This window comes from Mastacembelus armatus, chromosome 12 (assembly GCF_900324485.2).
Source record: "Mastacembelus armatus chromosome 12, fMasArm1.2, whole genome shotgun sequence".
Taxonomy (NCBI): domain Eukaryota; kingdom Metazoa; phylum Chordata; class Actinopteri; order Synbranchiformes; family Mastacembelidae; genus Mastacembelus; species Mastacembelus armatus.
The window spans coordinates 18,871,218-18,887,377 of NC_046644.1; the positions used below are offsets into that span (position 1 = coordinate 18,871,218).

Below are 16,160 nucleotides of genomic sequence, written 5' to 3' on the forward strand. Positions count from 1 at the left end.
GGCAGCTACTGGATGGAGGAACAGGTTGCACAGCATTTTTCAGCAGGACGGGAAACAAATCGACGGTAAAATCAGCTGCAAAGTGAGATGCAGGTTTTTTCTGACAAACTTCACACAAGGAGAAGGTGTTCTCTGAATAACCTGCAACACACAGGCAGAAAAACATTCATGTGCAGTGTGTTTGATGAAAGATAAACAAAGGCGGAGGGTTACACCAATAATAACCGGGCAGGCGGGGCGGCCTGATGGTGCGGCGCACGGTGATTGGCTGAATCCGGGGAAGACGCACGGACTCGGGGGGCTGGCAGCTGCTGTGCGTACCTTGGAAAGTTGGTCACTTTTTAAATGAGCCTTTGACGGACTTCACACATCTGGATTATTTGTCGTTTGCGTCGCAGTGAGCTGCGTGTTGAGTTAGACATTTACCTCTGCCCAGGACTCAGGCAGCAGGAGAGGAAAACACGGAGTCTGGTCTGGAGATTTTAAAATCCGCCTTTTTAAAACCCTGAACATTTGAAGATTTTATTTTCTTCTTAATTCTGGTTAAAGTGAAAAGAAAGAGGGAAAGTGGTGCGACACCTCAGTGTCACCATGCAGGGGAATGGTGGCTCATACGCGGCGAGGAGGAGGAAGAAGCCCGTTCCGAAAAAGTGAGTTTCCATGTTTACAAAGATGATTTTCGATTCTGAAGTTATTGAACTGCGGGGGCGGGGTTAAAACTGATCACTTTCAATCAATCAGTCATCACCACCATTATTATTATTACTGTTATTATTATTGATACGACCACATCCGCCTCGTGTTCCCACTCAGCTCTACCTGTGTGGTTTATGATTTCTGGACAGGCGAGGTAGTTCAGGTAGCTCACCTGGGGCCATGCAAACGTAATGACGTCACGAACACATCAAGGTGAGTCGGGCAGGTGGTGTGGAGTCTGCGCAGTTCGTTGTTAGGATCACAGGCGTCAGAAACAAATACTCATTTTAGGTTTTACCCCACAACATTTATTTGAGATATTTTATATTGAACACAATGAAGCTGTCGCTAACAGATAAAAACATGCACCTGCATGTAAGGAATGTTTTCCCATTAAAAGCAGCTCAGACGTTCATGGTCTCCAGAGGACGAACCTCTGACTGAGCTGCCTCATCCATGTCACCCTCACTGGGAATTATGACGTTCAAAATCCCACTGAAGTACAATTTCTAAAGTATTATCTGCAAAATAGCTGTACCTAAAGTGTATCAGCAGTAAATTTAGCTGTTGGAGCTGTTTTAACTCCTTTAGTTTAGTCCACTGGTTTCCAACCTAGGGGTCGGGGTCCTCAAAAGCGTCACCAGATAAATCTGATGAAAGAAAAACAAAAATATGATGCACAGATTGGTATGAATTTAGAAATTGAATTAATGAAAATGTTATTTCTGGGAGTATTTTTGCCTTTAATTGGCAGTAGATGGTACAGAAGTCCAAAGAGAGGGTGGGACCTGCGACACAGGTCAGCAACCGGGCCTGAACCACCAATACCGGCACTGCGCCTGCTGTGTCCTGCACTTTGGCAGACCAGGGATCTTTGATCTCCTCGTGTGTTGTTTCAGTTCTAACCCTCTGGCGGTGAAGACCAATCCATCCAAACGCCACCGGGACCGTCTGAATGTAGAGCTGGACCTTCTGGCCGGCCTGCTGCCTTTCTCCAAGGAGGTCAGAGGTCAACTGGACAAACTGTCGGTGCTCCGGCTCAGCGTGGGATACCTGAAGGTTAAGAGCTACTTCCGGGGTCAGTGATGTTTATCTCACCATGTTTATGTGGGTTTGGTAACCAAAGGTTAGGCACAAAAGGTCATATGAAACCTGCAGATTGACAGCACATAGAAAAGGTGAACAACAGGTGTGCTCAGTCTGATTATGTCCCTTATTAAATCATGCAAGGTCTGAAAACAGTGCAGGTCTGTCCACCCCACATGAGGTGACTGCAGCAGAAGCTGAAACTGAGATAACCCTGCCCACATCAGAATCACTGGGTTATCCAAGACACTTCCACTGGCTGTTTAACTTGATTTTAGCAAACACACAAGTAATCTGTGTCACTTTGGCCACAGACTTAGCCTGAAGGACAGCGGGGTCCAGCTTCTCGTTTGTCTCTGTGGTTCTGTGGTTCTGCTATCAGCCAGCTGATCGCTGCTGTCTTTGGAGCGGACAGGGGCTGCAGAGGGAGGGGGGCAGAAGCTCTGAGGCACAGTGGCACGACATGAGGGCTCCTGACAGTGCAGATAGATGGGGGGGTATGTGATGGTAATGGCCTATATAATATCATATCAGAGAAATAATGGTGAGAATGAGCTGGTTATCTGCATCTGTCTTCACGCACTGTGCTGTGGACACGTTATCTCCTCTCTGATGTTCATCACACACAGCTGTTCTTCAACGTTACATAACAGTTCACAGGCAGTAACTGCTGAGATGCTGTTTTTGATAGCACATCACTAACTGAGGGGTAACCAACACTATCTCCTGCATCTTTAAACATTTATACGTAGCATTTAAAAAACTATGGTGAAGCTTGTTCATGGCTGTGACCTGACATCCTCTGGAAACATCTACACAGAATTTCAGGACAAACTATCAAATAATGATGGAGCTAAATCTGTTGCAGCCCCTAAAAACCCTGTTGATTATGTAATTTTCAGAATGACAGCGTTGCACTTTTCATTGTTTTTGGAGGAAAGACCTCTTGGTGGCCTCATGAATTTCTCCTAATTCTCAATCTAATCTTCAGCAACAGTTTCCTCTGATTGTGGAGGATGTTTTCTCAGGGATGAATAGTGGGGCCTTATGCTTTATGCACAACAAGGGCTTCTCAGCCTGTTACATTTGGAGACATTTTGCTTAAAACAGAAATTGTAATGGTTCCTGTGTTACAGTCCTGTGGGTTTCAGACTGTATAGACCCAGGGTGGTCAATCCTGGTCCTTAAGAGCTTCTGTCCTGCTTGTTCTTGTCCTTCTAGCTCCTGAAAACACCTGATCCAGGTAACCAGCAGTGGCCCTCGAGGAACAGGGTTGGCCATCGCTGGCTCAGACTAAACAACACATTTAATACCATGATTATTTGCTCTAGATTAACCCGATGGGTACTTTTTTTTTTTTTTTTTTTTACTGTTTCTTGATGTTTCTTAGATAATTAATTGAGAAATAATGGTTTGCTGCAGCCTTTGAAGAAAGCACCATGAAACAACAGGCACAAAGAAAAAACAGGAAATTTACAGTAACAACATCCACATTTATTGTTGCTCTGTTTTCAAAGTACATCGGTTATTTATGTGTAAACACTGGAAAAAGAAATTCCTGATGGTTGAGTGGTGAATTACAGTTGCACAAGTCAGTAAAACATCTTCAGGATCAGGAGCCTTCAATAGTCACAATGAGAAGGGATCACAAAACACAAGATTGGCAGGTTGCTGTAGATTTGGGGCTGTTTTTTTGCTTTAATGGTGCTTTTGCTTTTCTTATCAGGTTGGAAAAAGTCTTGATTTTTGGATTTAAGGCAACTCAGGTAGAGTTTCTGTAGGTGCATCCTTAAGGGTCCAGGATTGTTTTTGTCTGGCAGTGTGTGTAATGTTTAAAGTGAGGTTTCTATCAGCCCTGCAGACGCTCCTGCAGACGCTCCTGCAGACGCTCCTGCAGACGCTCCTGCAGACGCTCCTGCAGACACTCCTGCAGAGGGCTGATTATGATATCCGGCAATTTGAGAAGCAGTTAAAGTTAAAGCAGAGTTTAAATTGTTCAAATAAAGGTTTTGAGGTTTGGGACAGTTGGTCAGGAAAAATAAGCAAGACCTGGGAAATGACAGCACTTTGTTTTGTGATGTGATGATTAAAAGGCAAAATAACTGGGGGATGATAGTTAAATGAGAATCAGCCTATTATGCATCAGTAATTATAAATAATCCAACTGTTGTGGTTCTGCTGTTTTTCCTCAGCCCTTTGCTGTATGTTTGCACACTGACACAGATCATAACTCTGAGCAGAGACTCGCCTGTTGTTTCCTGCTCTGAGTGAGTCCCAGGGGATGCTGCTGTCACCAGGTGTGGAGGTTACCATGGTGAACCCTCGTCACCATAGCAGCAGAGTCTGACCTGAACTCTGGGGGTTGGTTGTTCGTGTCTGCTTCCTGTGTTTGCTCGAGGTTGCATTGAGGTTGGTGAAGTCTCCAGCTTCGTGTTTCTTAAAGAAGCTGAACATAAACAACTTCTGCCTAATTTGGACATAGTTGACTTTTTAAAATATTATTACAACAGGCTGAAAATGAAAAAGAGAGCAGATGTGTTAAGGAAGCACAAATGCAGCACAGTTTCTCCTGACGACCCACAAACAAATTAATTTTATCATTTCGGCCAAACAAGACATTTATTCAGCTGTGACTTCAGCTTATTGTGATCAGTTCAATGGGACAGACCTGCCTTCATACACATACAGTACATGCGTTAGGAGTGCACCCTGTACCAACATGGCGGCTGCACCAATGCCTCATGAGGCGTCTCCATGTTTATATCTGTGCAGCCTCATGGAGCTGTGAGCCGGGCTGTTAACTCCGGTTCCTCTTTCTGCTGTTTGAGAGTGCAGGGTTGTAACCCGCCGCACCCACCACGCCTCCTCCCCTCCCCAGGACTGTGTCAGGTGTTCAGACTCCGCCTGGGAACCCTTTTCCCTGAAGTCTCCACTGTGCAGGGAGCAGGGAGATGGGTCAGAGAGAAGAGTGGAGGAAGAGGAAGGGAGGCAGGGAAGGACGGAAGTGAAGGGGCCTGAGAAGAGGACAGGTCACAGATTCATGGAACAGAAGCTCATCTTTTAGTAAAACAGTCCATCGCATTTCTAATTTCTTGGTGTGACACTGACCGCATGGAGATGAAACAGTTCATGCTGCAATAAAAAAAACTATGATTCTGTCCTCTGAGGTTGTAGAAAGCCGATCTCGACCGAGATATCGAAGCAAATTCCTGGGTTTGTGGAGAGTCGAGGCATTTCAGTGAGTTTGTTTTAAAAAGGGGGAGGGAGGGGAGCTTATGGGTGAGCTTCTAAATGTGGGTGCACACAAATAACTGGATACTGTGCAGGAGTGTAGACATGACACATGACGTACGAGTGGCTGAATTATTGGTTGTTTTTGTGTATTGCAGGGGCACAACAGACAAATGCGAGACCAGCTCCTCTTGTCTCTGCAAATGGCAGAAATGAACAGTCTGCGTCGTTGGATGGAGTCAGTTTCCCAGAGGGAGAACTCCTGCTGCAGGTGAGGACGAAGACACACAGAGGGACTACATGTGTGCACCAGGGTTTGTAGCATCTACTGTATGTGTGTGTTTCCATGATGTCTCTAGGCTCTGAATGGTTTTGTGCTGGTTGTCACGGGTGACGGCACAATCTTCTACTCATCCTCGACCCTTCAGAACATCCTGGGCTTCCATCAGGTAAAGCTGTGACATCAAACGCACCAATTCACCGTGTGCTGTGCTGAGAAAACGTTACATGACCTCCTTCGTCTGTCCTCAGTGTGACGTGGTCCATCAGAGCGTGTATGAGCTCGTTCACATGGACGACAGGGAGACGCTCAAATGTCAGCTCCACTTCGACCTCAACCCCAGTCAGGCCGACTCTGCAGCAGAAGGTGAAGAGTCAGGTGTAGAAAAGTGTCAGACTAAAGGAGGCAGGCAGGGAGCATACAGGATAGAAACACACTTTTCTAACATAGGCATCGTTTCTCTGTAGATGGGTCATCAAGCAGCTCTCACATCGAGTCGACCCAGGATGTCCCTCTGGAGAATTCCTCTTTCCTGGAAAGAAACTTCTGCTGTCGCTTCCGCTGCCTCTTGGACAACACATCTGGATTCCTGGTAACATGTCAGACTGGCAGCTGTCACAGGCCGTACAGGCGTAACGTTCGCCATCTTAGTTTAGTGTGTTAGCTAACATTTGATAATTAGCTCAAAATACAACAGACCTTCTCTGGGTTTTGGCAGTTGGACAGTAAAACCTAAGAGCCTGAACACATTAATGTAACTGTGTCTCTTCCTGTCCAGGCTCTAAACTTCAGTGGGCGCCTAAAGTACCTGCATTTGCAGGGAAAAGCCGGGGCTGATGGGAAAGTGGCTCCCCCTCAGCTCGCTCTGTTTGCTATCGCCACACCTCTGCATCTTCCTCCAGTCATGGAGATCCGCACTAAGACCGTCATCTTCCAGACTAAGCACAGAATGGACTTTGCTCCTGTGGGCATTGACACCAGGTAGGGGTGTTTCAGTCCGTTTCAGAACGTCTTGAATCCTTTTCACATTTCACTGAACCAGAAAGTGAATCTATCTCAGTTGAATCCAGCTCTTTGTTTTCCTTGCAGAGGGAAGCTGCTTCTGGGTTATACAGAGATAGATTTGGTCACCACAGGCTCTGGTTATCAGTTCATTCATGCTGCTGACATGATGCACTGTGCCGACAGCCACCTCAGGAGTGAGTTGTCCCATGTGACGCTTCCTGCATCTCAGCTCTGTTATTACCTGACTACTTCCACTTCCTGTAGCGTGTTTTTAGCCTCACATTATTGCCAGTCTTACGTCAGTCTCGTGTCCCCTGCTCTGTCCTCAGTGATCAAGACCGGAGACAGTGGCTTCACGTTCTTCAGGCTGCTGACCAAAACAGGACAGTGGCAGTGGGTTCAGGCCTCGGCCAAGATCGTCTTCAAAGGAGGAACACCAGACTTCATCATTTCTCGTCAGAAAGCCCTCACGTAAGCATCAGCGTCATATTCCAGTCCTGGTTGATTTGTGTTTAACTCCAGTAGAAATCCATTAGATGAGCGACTGGTGGTGTTTCAGGGCAGTCAACCAAACTCAGGAGAAAACGTTAGTGATCGAGTGAAACAATAAGCTCTGTGAAAAGGATGTTGTGTTTCCTGCTTCACAATAAAATCCTGCCTGTGTTTTGCTTGTTGCATGCTTTTACTGTGAAGCAGCAGCAATAGGAAGTCTCGAGATAGCAGAAACGTAATCCAAATCTGACCGGTCTGGAAAAGAGCGAACAGTAAACTGTGACGCTGATGAAATTACCAACATTAAGTGGGTCACTGATGAGCTGTGAGGTGTAGGAATCTGTTGATGCATTATCCGGCGTTCTGAATTTAAGCTGTTATTGTTCATGTACTAAAACATTTTATAAAACTCCAACATTAAAACGTTTGGCCATTATTCTTCTGTAGGAATGAAGAAGGGGAGGAGCACCTGCGTCAGAGAAGACAGCAGCTGCCCTTTAACCTTGCCACTGGTGAAGGTGTCCTATACGACATTTCTCTGGATATTTTTTCTGGTCATCCTGGCTCTGTGGTACCGGGCACCACTGAATCCACAACAGACAGTCCTCTGGACCCCTCCTCGTTACTTGGCTCTTTTCTCCAGCAGGACCACTCTGTTTACACCCAGCCACAGATGCCCAGTCCCCAGCTCCCAGTCTTCTCCCAGACAGAGCACCCTGAGTTGGAAAAATTCCAGCAATGCTTGGATGAAGTCTTTCAGGACAGCCACGCTCTACTCAGTGTGCCAGGTGAGATCCAGACTCCACAGAAGAGGCCTGTCACTGGGGATCTCACATCTGATGCCATGATTGACTCACTGGAGCAGATTTTGGGAGATATCAGGGGAGAAGGGATGGAGGGAGTTGAGGTTGAGGAGGCCGAGCTGAAGGATTGGGAGAACACACTCAACAGGATGAATAAAGAAAGAGAAGAGGCGTTGAGGGTCTTCAACCACATCCAGGCCAATGATGTGTTCTCATATGTGGAGGAGGCTTTGAGGAGAGAGACTAGTGGGCACATGCAGGGCTCAGATCAGACTGGGCCTCGTGTTTCTGTGATGATCAGCGGCTCATCCTTTTCAGGGCAGCAAATGACGGATGCAGAATCTAACAGGAGTGGATTTGCAGATCAGACTCATTTGGGGAACGTTCATAGTGATGTTGGAAATTCGACTGCACAGTTTTGTAACCCCCACCAGGGACACACGGCGTCTTTGTGGCCTCCAAGCAGCAGCAACCAAACGACTTCAGGACAGTCCTCTGTGACACCTCAGTCTTGGCTTCCATCTGGAGCAATCAACAATTTTCAGAGTGGCCATCTGTCTGGTTTGGTCTTGATGGACCCAAATGTGGAATACACACTAAACCACACTGGTTCACAGCAGACTTTCATGGGACCGCAGTTTCAGGACCCTTCAGTGTGGCAACAGCATTAGCAGCTGTCACAGTTTTCACCATCATTTATTCACACATTCCTTCCACAGAGTGAACTCACCAGCTCGGTCATTCTACGCACAAACCGAGCCATTACCTGGCAGCTGCATGTGTGGAAAAATAGAAAATCTGCTAAGAACACTGTTCCTAGACCTCTTCTGGGAGCTCCAGAGGACCCACACATGCTGCAAGGACGAACACTATCCCATCCAGGTGTGACAGTCGCAGGCATCAGCCAGTCACCTGGTCCCAGCTCTCACCTTTACAGATGTGGGTAACATCAGTTTGGATCATCTGATTGGACACAGATCTGGTCTGGGAACAGCTCAGTCAAAATGGATCATTACAGTTGTTGTTCTGCTGCTGGTATGGGTAAGATAAGCCTGCTGCTAAAAACAATGAGGTTTTAATTAATCCTGTAGTGATTAATCCCGTCCTGTTTCCTAAAGCTAGCACATGAACTACAGGGCCCTGACTGGGACAAACCGTGTGAAAGGCAGCCTCCAGTCCAAAGCTAGTGTTAGCTGAGTAACGAGTAAATATCTGGTTAGTTCTGCTGTGACACAAAGCACTAACATTACACACACTGTATATAGCACGGAGGAGGGTTGTAGTCCTGTCCCATTTTACCTGCCTGAATCAAACTCTTAGTTATTGCACCTTTAAGGTTTTAATTTCCAGGCTGAAGATCATAAAATCAGCCTTTCACAAGTCTCTTCCCTAAATGTTGTTGCCCTCTTTTGACTGGCAGAGTTAACTTTCCCCAAAACCCCGGACCATGCTGTAGCTGCAGCTGAACCACAAACCGAGGCTGATGTCATGGTTGTGAAAGAGGTGATTGTTTTCTAGATGTTGCTTCTGCTGTGGCTCAATAAGAAATATGAACCTTTACATTACAAACTGAAACAAATCTCAGGAAGTTTGACTGCTCTCATCAAAAACCTAATGCTATGACTAAATCTGTACACATATTTAATATGTGGCTCAGTGTGCAAGAATCTGAACAGTGTAAATGTTTTATTATCCTAAACAATTCAGCTCCACTACAGCAGCTGCTGCACATAATTGCCTTTGAGATTTTAACAAGTTGAAATGACTAATACGTGCGGTGAGTATTGCAGGGTCTTAATTAGCTTCATTCACATCACATCATCAAACCAACGCAGCTTTACTGGAAAGAACTGTGACCCAGATGTGCCACATCTGCCAAGTTACATATAAGTTTCAATTTGCCAATAATCTGGCAATTTTAATTTTACTCAGCAGACTTAAAAACCACATTCTGTGTAGTCTGACAAACTGCCAACACTTATAATTGATTTATTAAACGTTAACCTCCCTATTGCTGTAGCTCTTATGCTAAAGTATATTTCAACATAATAGTAAATAGTGGCATCAGGCGTAATAATGGCAGCTCTTATGATCCAGAACTGAATTCATAGTTTCACTTTACACCGTGAATCCAACTCTGCTGCATCAAACAAGAACTTTTGTCAAGTCAAATCATATTTGCAAAGTAAATTGTTCACGTTCGGGCTCTTTTTTTTTTTGCCTGTAGGAGATTAATGCCACATTCATCAGCTTCTGTAATTACATGTAAAGTTGCACGCTGCAGCTGCTTTGTATTCCTTGTGTACAAGATACACCCGCTGGGGAAAGTCTAATTTATTTTGCCATTAAAGAGCTGTAACCCCTCAGTTGGTCTCATGCATTATTACTCCTCCATTCCACAGAGGAAGTAGTATCTCAGGAGGACTTCATGTGAGGGCACTGTGTGACTGTAATCAGCCTGCCGACCTCAGGTACACAAACAGGTGTCAGGTTAAACCCGTTATGGATCAGCTCCAGTGCTAACTTGTGTTGTGGAATAACTGCGGGCACGATGGCACGTTTAATGTTTTTGTTCTTCCTGTCCCACATCAACGCTCCTCTGGGACGTGTGTTCCCTCGAGCCATTACATAACCACCAGGAGCCTCTGTCTGCCTTTATGCAACATATACCCCTCAGGCATCTACAGTGTCTCCTCCTGCAGGACTGCATCTTTGGAAATAAGGCCACAATAAAGACCTGATAGATGAAGTAGCTTCATTTATATCATGTCTTTGTCATGTCTTTTCCTGTGGAATCTACAGTTGTAATATGGGATTGTCCAATTTAGATTCATAAAATGTATATTTTTAATCTATGCACTTGATATCCAAGGTGGTGAAAACACCATAACATATAACAGCAAGCAGCAGGTTTATTGGTGTAGTGCAAGGCAACATAAATAAGGAAATGGCATAAATTATGAAGTTATGAAATAAAACGCATAAAAGTACAAATACATTTAATGAGACATTATCAAGCTTGATACAATAACTAAACCAGACCTGAATAACTAATGTTAGGTTAAAAAAACAGGTAAAGGTAACCTAGAGGGGTTAGCTCCTCCAAAAGAGACCTGAGCTCTCCCAGAAGCAACAAAAGTTCAAGTTTGGGGGATTTCAAAGTAATCAATAATAATAATAAATTTTGTTATATCAGTCTTAACCATAAAGCAAGCTATATGTAGGTCAGAATTAAAAACAATAAAAGTTTGACACCCCCCTTTTATTTCTCGTCTTTGTTCAGTCCTGCATTTCCCCTCCAGGCCACAGGGCGCGCTGTCTCCACCGGAAGTCATTTATTTTAAACGAAATGGAGGCAAACCAAAACTGATCTTCACTGAATTTAGGTTTACAAAACAATTTTTTACAAATTTACAAACAAGGACACGACAGTTTGGTCTCTTCTGTCTGCTCTAAGGTAGGAAAAGTTTCTTATTCTGCCTTTATCGTATGTGTGAAAACGTGTTTTTCGCAGTATTACAATTTTAAACAGCCTAAAACTTATCGACAAAAACGTTCCTTCAGAACTTCGTTAAGAATCAATAAATGTTTAAGTTTTATTCGGTATCAGAGTAAAGCATCGATTGTTGACAGTACTTTCAGTGGTACCCAGCAAACAGAAACTCCTAATAGAGAATACGGCAGACTTAGTTTTCCAAAGTCTAAATAAATACAGGCTGAAAACGTGTCGTAATTATAGTGCACAGTGTAAATGAGCCCATGGCACCTTTATAATCCCTGCCTCTTTTAAAAATGTCCCATATAAGTGCAGACTTTTAAACATTTAAAGTTGAATGTAACATTAAATACACGTGCACCGATATATGTGGTGTTAATGTCTCTTTGTGGCTGTTTTGTCTTGGCAGAGATTTTCTGTCTCTGTGGCCATTTTGCAAATTGCTTTGTGTTCATTTTGTGCCACATTTATTTTTTGTGTCTCCTCCTGTGACATTTTCAGGGTGAAATAAGGCCCCCCTGTCTTTTTGGGCCCCTAACCCTAAATTTCTTTTGTGACACTGAGTGATGTTTGGGTTACTTTAAAAACACAGTGCAGTGACTATTATTTACTACCCAGACTGAGGGTAATTGACAGTAGAGGCTCTTTCCTTCCCTCTGTGGGCTGTATTTTTTCTGAAAACAAAGATAATAATCCTGTTTGAGACCATTTATCCTGTGATTACAGGGTCTCTTTCTGTAAAAGTCATCTTGTCTTAAGTGAGCAGTCACCTAATACAATGCTAAGCTGCTCTTTTGGAAAATAGACTTAAGACCTGTATTTTAGCTGACTGTCAAAGTCCAGCTCTGAAATCCTATCTGTCCCTGAAGAAAAGGCTGAGTGGTCCACCTGAATGAAGAACTAAAGACAAGGAAAAATAAAGTAACCCAATATCACATTCAGCCAGACTTGACGTGACATTCTCACGCGAGGAATCTGAGGCTTTATTAAGGGCAAAAAAGACGGCAGCTTGTGAGAAAGGGGGAGGTGGAAGGAGGGAGGAAGTGGCACTAAAAACTATGGACTGCTCTGGGATACGGTTCATAAAAGCTAAAACAGAGAGGTTCAGGTTTAGTTAATGGAGGAGTCAGTGATTATATCAGTATTTCCTATTGGGGATGAATAGGTTGAAATGTTTTGCAGCTTTGTCTCAGCCATCAAATTTTAGGGTCTTTGAGAATTACTGTTTAAACTTTTTATTTACTTGTGTTTTTCTAGTGTTAGGAAGAAACTTATCAGGTTATTGTGTTAATGCATCAGTCCAGTAATTTGCTTGTCATGTAATTTGACCATTTGGAGGAGTAGACTACTTTTACTTTAGTACTTCTTCCAGTACTTAGTATTGCACGTCTCTGCATTGCAACAGTCTCAACAGGCTGCAGCTGAGCACCAGTGTTACTTTGGCTCCATCCTGAGGTCGTGTACAGTTAAAACTGAAGATTTTCTCATTCATCTGTTGTTGAATGTATTTGGCAGTGTTGGTGACATAAACACAAAGTGTCAAAATAAAAGTCATCATCATGATATATGAACTGGAGCTAAAGACATTAGAAATAATTTTCTCTGGACATTTAGGCTAAAAGTATGTATCTTGTTTATTGTATTCTTGTCATTTCTCTACAGTTTAATTATTATTAGAGGTCATTTTTATCTGTTTAAGTCAAAAAGCGAATATAACTTTGATTCTAGCAGGCAAAAGTTAATATTTAATCATCACGTCTTCTTGAGTACTCAAGACAAACATTCAGAAAACATAACTTTGGGTTATAAAAATAGAACATGTTCTCTGAAAAGCAGCTTCCACATGAAACCAATTGACACTTGATGCCTGAATGCCTATTAAGGTTAGAATAATGCAATTTTACCTATCTAGGGGTACATTTTCTTATTAAATCATATTGTTATAATTTCAAATTGATATTTCCTTGTTTGGGTTTGAGATTTGACCAATGAACGAAGCTGTCATTTATTTTTGCACATAAGAAGCCCAGACTAATGGCTTTCTTCTAATGAAGTGAAGTCCAAACAAGAGGGAGGTTGTAAAGTGAGCTTCCTTAGAGAAAGTTTATTTTCCTCATGACTTACTTACATTATATCGATAGAGGTGAACTTGCTCTGCAGATGCGTCACCTGAAGATGGAGCTGTTGTATCAGTAGTGGGATGATCTGGTACTTAATTTTTGTGAATAATCTCATGAATGGATTACAGCGGGCACAAAGGGTCAGTGGGGCCCCTGACTTGCACAATAACCCAGAAAGAGACACAAAATGACCACAGAGATTCAGCATGACTAGAAAAAAAAAGCAAAATGGCCTCAAAAATATATGCAAACAATAGCAAAACCACTATAAAGTGTGAGACACACAGAGGTCAAAAACAACCACAGACATAACAACCACCAAGGCATGGAAAATGTCCTCTAAGAGGGGAAAAGTAACACAAAATGACCACTAAGAGACCTGAAATAACACAAACAGATGCAAACGATGAGAGGAAAAGTCAGAGACTCAGCTTTCCACCCTGATATGACGTGTATAACAAGCTAAGGTACATTTCTGCAGTGAAATATCCACCCTGACAATGTGCTTTTATTTTGAAATCCTCCCTTTGTTCTCTCCACTCAGTCACTTATTAACAGGCCCCCAATTTTGTGAGACTTACTCTGTCAAAGAAATTATTAATAATTTTCAATCAGTGATTTGACTGTGTTCAACAGTAATTGAATTTTGATATGGGGCAATTATTCATCATTTAAGGTTATTTGCATTAATTTGAAATATTAATGGATTCTTTTGGGTGAGAGAGGAGATGAGTATTTGGTCACAGAGGAGCTCTACCACTCCAGGCAAATATCCACTGTCATTACCCAGTGTCCTCTGCACGGCTGGCACAGGTCGACGAAAGGAGTCTACAGATTTTATTTCTGGAGAAAATTATACAGAAACTAGAAAAAAGGTAAAAAAAAAAAACACTGAGCTTGAGCGAAATCTTTTGGAAATATTGGATTTGGCATATAATTTTTCACATTCACGACTATAATTCATGACTCCTAGAGAATTAATACTGCTGATCTACATGATCCTTTGACACAATAAATAAAATGATTTACTTTAGCATGCTAGTATTGTTAATAAAAGCATTTAGCACGCTGCAGTTAGCACAACAACCTGAGTCTACTCTGTTTTGTCCATGGATGACAGTGGTGGTCTGTTAGTTACTGACATATCTCAACAATCACTGGACAGAGCGTCGTGAAACTTTATTCAAACGTTCATGGTTCCCAGATGATTAATCCTAGTGACTTTGGTAATGGTCTGACCTTTCATCTGACTTTACCAGCAGGTCACATTTTTTTTCTTATCTGGTGAAATATCAAGACGTCTGACTGACACTTTGTTGCTCCCTTAACTTTGCTAAAACTTTAACTTTTTATTACTAAATTTTTCACCATCATGTGCTCAAATTAACTTTTTTCCAATACTTTGTTTTATAACCAAATATGAGTGAAGTTAATGACATTCCCATCAGCCTCAGCGGTGCTTTGGGGTTTATTGCCAATTAGTGAGTTTTCCTATGCTAACACGCTGAATTAAGATGGTGAGATTAGAAACATTTTACATGCTAAGCATCAGCATTTTATCGCTGTCGTGTGAGCATGTTGCCGACATTAGCATTTAGTTCAAAGCAATGCCGTGCCTAAGCCTCACAGAGCTCCTAGCAATCCTGTGGCATTACATTTTCCCTCAAATTTCAAATATAATGAGATTTTGGGGCTGGACACAGAGAGACGGGGTACAGTATGATGAGAGCGGCTGTGAGGGTGTGAGATAAGAACAGATTAATAACGGAGGGAAGACGTTCTCAGTCTGGAATAGCTGATTTTCAGATTCACTGCACAGTGTGTCAGATGTCACCGCCTAGATTGTGTTGACACCACATTAAGAAATTCAGGAGGAGGGTGGCCAGCTCATGAAATTTGCAGATCCTGATTGAATTTAGGACATTTTCATAAAGGCCAGCCACTGTGTGTTGGCTGAGGTGGGGGTTTCAGTGGGTTTGATGTCTTTCTCAGCTGGTGTAGGCGGTTTCTTACATCCAGCACACAGACATATTGGATTTTCTTTAGTCTTATGCACCTCTCTGTCTAGTCATGCTTGACTTTACTCAGACTTTGTACGTTTTGACCTGAAAGGCTTCTCCACAAGTGTGAATCCATTTAATTTAATGACCAGTAGCTGGGATTTTTAACACGTGGAAGGTTAAGGGATCACAGAAGTTATTCTGATTCATCCTGACATGGGCAGGATTTTCTATATTAAATTTAATGGTAGTCATTCAAGCATTTCTCGCTAAACTGTCAGGAGGATCCATGCTCTGGGGATAATGAATATCTGTACAGAATTTCATGGCAATTCTATAGTTGTTGAGACTTTGGTATTGGATTGTCCAACATTCCCATTTCTGGAGCTGTGTTGCATTTGGGGCTCAAATATTTGTGGATTATAGCAGCTTTATTATTTTGAGATTACACAATGTAAACGCTTCAGGAAAAAACACTGACCTCAGTGTCCTCAAATGCAGCTGTGTCCCTGATTCTGCATTTCTTGAGATTTGTGCATCAAGTATTCACTGTGTGACTTTGTGAAGTCATTTTCATTTCCTAAATCTGCCATCCACCCACAAAACCCACATTGAGAAATCCCCCTGACTTTCCTGACTGAAAGATGTTGGCTAATATGCAGATCAGTGGCTGGAGCGGATACTTTCCCTCCTTTAAGTTCTCCATTTTAATGTATCACCTTGAAATCCACAGGGCATCCTCCCAGGAGTCCCTTTGTCTATGAATGCTAATGGGATCTCTCTATGTTAATAATAAATAGCTGCTGATAAAATAATAAATTTCTAATGTCCCTCTCAGACCTTTTTCTCTCTCTCTCCTTAGTCTCAGATTAGTTTATCAGGCCTTTGCTGCCCCAAACACTTTTGGCTTAATTATTTAAAATGCCTGAAAAATTCATATCCTTCTTTTTT

The 16,160-nt window shown here is 42.8% G+C and overlaps 2 protein-coding genes across 2 annotated transcripts in view; both read left to right on the top strand.

Annotated features, from left to right (window-relative positions):
* The first annotated feature begins 307 nt into the window (after positions 1 to 307).
* On the top strand, positions 308 to 10,384 carry LOC113124777 (aryl hydrocarbon receptor-like). The gene is made up of 10 exons (XM_026297882.1): positions 308 to 650; positions 1,596 to 1,774; positions 5,172 to 5,284; positions 5,373 to 5,462; positions 5,545 to 5,659; positions 5,761 to 5,885; positions 6,072 to 6,274; positions 6,383 to 6,492; positions 6,628 to 6,769; positions 7,238 to 10,384. The coding sequence occupies exons 1-10, from the start codon at positions 592 to 594 to the stop codon at positions 8,262 to 8,264; spliced, it is 2,163 nt and encodes a 720-aa protein (XP_026153667.1). The 5' UTR covers positions 308 to 591; the 3' UTR covers positions 8,265 to 10,384.
* Positions 10,385 to 10,928: 544 nt separating this feature from the next.
* Positions 10,929 to 16,160, top strand: part of zswim6 (zinc finger, SWIM-type containing 6) — a 48,106-nt gene continuing 42,874 nt past the window's right edge. The window contains exon 1 of the mRNA XM_026297173.1: positions 10,929 to 11,050. The gene's annotated coding sequence lies outside the window, so the exon portion shown is untranslated. The remainder of the gene's footprint in view (positions 11,051 to 16,160) is intronic.

What these genes read in the sequence shown, in the direction of transcription:
- LOC113124777 (XM_026297882.1), top strand. Translation starts at nt 592, where the DNA reads ATGCAGGGGAATGGTGGCTCATACGCGGCGAGGAGGAGGAAGAAGCCC. An exon ending in CCTGTGGGCATTGACACCAG is followed by an intron (nt 6,275 to 6,382) that starts GTAGGGGTGTTT and finishes TTTTCCTTGCAG; the next exon opens with AGGGAAGCTGCTTCTGGGTT. An exon ending in TGCCGACAGCCACCTCAGGA is followed by an intron (nt 6,493 to 6,627) that starts GTGAGTTGTCCC and finishes CTCTGTCCTCAG; the next exon opens with TGATCAAGACCGGAGACAGT.